General features: G+C 50.1%; 1 protein-coding gene across 1 annotated transcript; it reads left to right on the top strand.

The window, feature by feature from the left end:
- Window positions 1-2,241: 2,241 nt before the first annotated feature.
- Window positions 2,242-3,675, top strand: LOC139042741 (centromere protein V-like protein 1). The gene has a single exon (XM_070502783.1). The coding sequence runs from the start codon at window positions 2,618-2,620 to the stop codon at window positions 3,278-3,280; it is 663 nt and encodes a 220-aa protein (XP_070358884.1). The 5' UTR covers window positions 2,242-2,617; the 3' UTR covers window positions 3,281-3,675.
- Window positions 3,676-3,964: the final 289 nt, after the last annotated feature.

The raw sequence follows: 3,964 nt of genomic DNA, 5'->3' as shown, positions 1-3,964 counted from the left end.
CGTGAAAGGGGAATAAGAGGAAGAAAAGCAAAGGGGGGCCCCCCAGGAAGGAGTTAGCAAGACTCCCCACACACAAGGGATAGTCTGCCTTCAGTATTTCTCTTTTGTACTCTGCCTCTTGGTGGGGCAGGATTTGTAAGGATCTGGATCAGAATAGCCCACCTTCAGGTACGACCTAGACTGTCCGGCTTATTTATCTCACTGGGGTAAACTTCCCCTGTTCCGTAGGCCACATCTGTCCCCATGGGTCAGGGTTTGGCTGTGGGAAGGCTTGGCAGGGAGAGGTCTGATCTCAGTCTGGCTGAGACAATGAGAGAGAGAGCGGGAGAGCAAGAGAGCGAGAGATGAGAGAGAGAGAGAGAGAAAGAGAAAAGATGCTATGCTACTGGGCTTTGAAGATGGAGGAAGGGGTAGGCAGCCTTTAGAAGCTGCAAAAGGCAAGAAACAGATTCTCGCCTAGAGCCTCCAAAGGGGACGCAGCCCTGTGGACTCATTTAGACTTCTGACCTCTAGAACTCTCAAATAATAAATTTGTGTTGTTTCAAGACATTAAGATTGCGATAATTTGTTATCACAATAGGAACCTATTCTTATTGCACAACAGCTGCTGTAGGAAACTATCACAGAATCCCAATTTCTTTCTTGACCATGAGGCCTAACTCAGCCTTCAGTGAACGTTGTGAAGTTATCAAGCGTGTGAAAACCCAGACACTCATCTGGAGAGAAACTGATCTTAGAAAGGGGGGCAGGATTCAGCTGCTTCTCCTCTAAAGGCCTTGAGAGTAGTATAGCAGTTCTGCCTGCCCCACCTGTCTGGAGGACACCTGGTGGCTACTGACCTCAGTGATAGTAGTGTTTGTTGGAATAACAGTTGCTTCCGTGTTGCTCCCTCCCTCCCTCCCTCCCACTCCCCTCCCACTCCCCTCCCACTCCCTGTCTCTAATAATTCTCTCTAGCCCCATTGTACAGGAGGTGTTTAATAAACAACTTTGCGCTGTACAGTGTCAATGAAGTAGAGTGGGAAAAGCAGCTACCATTTAACTGAGCATAAGTGAGGCAGAAGAACAGGGGCGTTTAGAGTAGGGGGCTTTGAAGTCACACAGACTTGGGCTCGAATCTCCGCTGCCACCTTCATAGCTGAGGGGCCCAGCCAAGCTCCTGTGTCCTCCTCCACGCAGTGAAGTGACTCACTGGGCACACTCTGGGCTCAGGCTGCCTGGTTCGCATCAGCTTTATTACTAACTCCCAGTGTGACCATGGGAAGTTCTGACCCTCTCTGTGCCTCAGTTCCCTCATTTGAAAAATAAGCTTAGTAATACTTCCAAGTGGCCTTCGTCCGTGTTCCTCGAGTCCCCTGCTCTTGCTGTTAACTTTCTAGGTGAATGGCATAGATGTCGTTCAGGGTTACACTGACAGAATCAAGGATGTGAACCCACAGGCTAGCGGAATTGTCGAGTACAGATGAGCTCCTTCACACACACAAGGAGACGGCTCTCTCAGGTATCCTGTTTCTTCTTTGGCCACTCATCCCCCAGTCCATCCCAGTCTGCAGCTTCTTCCTTTGTGTCTCTCCTTTGCATTCTCATGATACCCCTAAAAGACTGCTAATTCTCCACGTTAAGCCCTTTCATGTAGTTTGTCCGTTTGTCTGTCTGCCTGCTACACTAGACTGTGAGATACCTGAGGGAAAGAATCAAGTTAAGTTGGCTTTTACCCGTCCAGCATGCAGAACACTTCCTGAGTCTTGGCATAGAAGAAAACGAAAAATAAATCCAATGAAAATTTTAGAAACTTAGGAAATTATTGGAAAATGAATTTAGCAATAATATAACAAACCCCATTCCTTTCTGCTGTATTAAATACTTCAAACATGTCTTTGAATTTACTCCCCACTACACTCGGAATATGGCATATTATTCTCCTTTTCTCATATGAGATTACTGGGACCGAGAGAACTCCAGGACCACTTCCATGGTCGCAGGGCAGGTATGTAACAGAATGAGCATGGATACAGGCAATGTCCAGGTGTCGACGGACGACGTAAAAAGATCTCTTAGGAGAAAGGGCTACAGATACAGTTCGCCAATATTTTATGCCAGTACAGCTATTTTAGGATCGGGGGTTGGGGGTGGGGGTGGGGTTGGGGGGGCGTCTCTTGGCCTCACTTTCAACAAGTGGCCAGTCTTGGTAGTGCAGACAAAAGGGTGGCCCGGTAAATTCTTAGAACCTGAGCAGCCCCCCCCCCCCGCCCCCACCCAATCTGCACTGCAGGGTGAAGATTTAGCCAGATTTGCGTTTATGGCCGAGGATGCCATACACTGAGGCAGTGTGAGGAAGAGAACTGCCGCCCAACCGCACAGTGGAGAGCGGCCCAGGGATCCCTGCTCCCCTTGCTCCCTGCCCCCCGACTCCCATCCCCACCCTCAGCCTCACCCTCACCGCCCCCTCCAGCGCAGCCACTTGGGTCACAGCGCCAGGTGCGCAGGGCCGCCCCCTTGTCCATGCCGGGGTCAGAAGCCTGGCGGCGGCAGAGAGCACTACTGAAAGAAAACCAGCAGGCCAAGGAAGACGACTCCAAAGAGCCACAGCTATAGGCACCGCCCTGTCCCCCAAGGAGATGGACCTGGGCGCGCAGCGGGAGCGCTGGGAGACGTTCAGGAAGCCGCGGAGCCTCAGCTGCGAGGGGAGCGCTACGTTCCTGCTGGACACCCTCGAGCACCCAGGCCCCGTGCGCTACACCGGGGGCTGCCACTGCGGCGCGGTTCAATTTGAGCCGGGGCCCCTGCACACCTGTGAGTTCCGGATCGCAGCTGCAGGCTGTGCAGGAAGCAGCAGCACCGACACTTCCTCGTCCTGGCCTCGCGCTTCACGCTCCTCCTGGGCGCCGAGAGCATCGTCACGGATCCACCCCGCACGCACCCGCCCGGCGCTGCACAGCTTCTGCGGCAGGGGTGGGGTGCAGAGTTTCCACGCAGCTGCTTCTGACCCCGGGGTTTACGCCGTCGCTCCGCACTGCCTGGGCCAGGGAACATTTTCCCTGGAGGTAAAGCCCACGAACACGTGGAGGCCCCCTTACGCGCGTACCAGTCCACGCTCAGCTGTAAGCAATTTAGCAAATTTACCCTTTAGGTGTTCTGTGTTTATGGTTCGAGAAGCATCTGTGCCAGGTAAGCAGATCTTGGTTGTGACTCGCTGCATCTGCCTTTCGGGTGGTGGTTTGCCCTGCAACCTCAGTTCTCCAACCAATGAGTTCAAAAACAAAGAAACCAACCCACGTTGATTCAGTTTTTCCGGCGTCTTCTTGTTACAAGACGGGGGTGACGATCTCTAACGTCTTTACACGAGAGCGCTGAAACTACAAGTTCTCACTTGTGGGCACTTTTTGCGATATGCTACAATCAGTATAAGGCTATGATTTAGGAATATCATGGTAAGTTCCAGAGAAACAGAAAAGATGAAAGTTGTCTCAGGGAGCCAGAGCAGAAGTGTACCGGTAGGGTGTGTGTGTGAGACAGAGAATTTGGAATGAAATGACTTCTGATTTCATTAAAGGCTAGTGTTACTATTTAACTTTTAAGATCATGTCTGTATGTTATTTTGAGAAAATTAAAGAATAAGTGATGAATTTTCTGTAGAAGTTCTATGTAGAAAAATACATAGAAATAATAAGCTTAATTTCACGAAGATGAAATAAATGCTCAAAGATACATACAGTTCCTAAAACAGTTATTGCCTCCCACTTGTTGATGTTACTTGTGACTATTTTGTAAATTAATACACGTTTTCCTCTTGATCCCAGCAGGTTTGCACATTAATTGACTTGAGTAATAATGTAAACATTGCGCTTTGCTGAATCTGGGGTAAACAGTGCAAGGGAGGGGACTAAATTCCCATTTCCCAGATGAAGAAACTCAGGCTCAAAAGATTCGGTGACTTGCCGAAGGTCATACACCAAGTAGGTGGT

This window comes from Equus asinus, chromosome X (genome assembly GCF_041296235.1).
Source record: "Equus asinus isolate D_3611 breed Donkey chromosome X, EquAss-T2T_v2, whole genome shotgun sequence".
Taxonomy (NCBI): Eukaryota; Metazoa; Chordata; class Mammalia; order Perissodactyla; family Equidae; genus Equus; species Equus asinus.
This window is presented reverse-complemented; position numbering and strand designations above follow the sequence as displayed.

Coding starts and splice junctions, on each gene's coding strand:
- LOC139042741 (XM_070502783.1), top strand. CDS start 2,618: ATGGACCTGGGCGCGCAGCGGGAGCGCTGGGAGACGTTCAGGAAGCCG.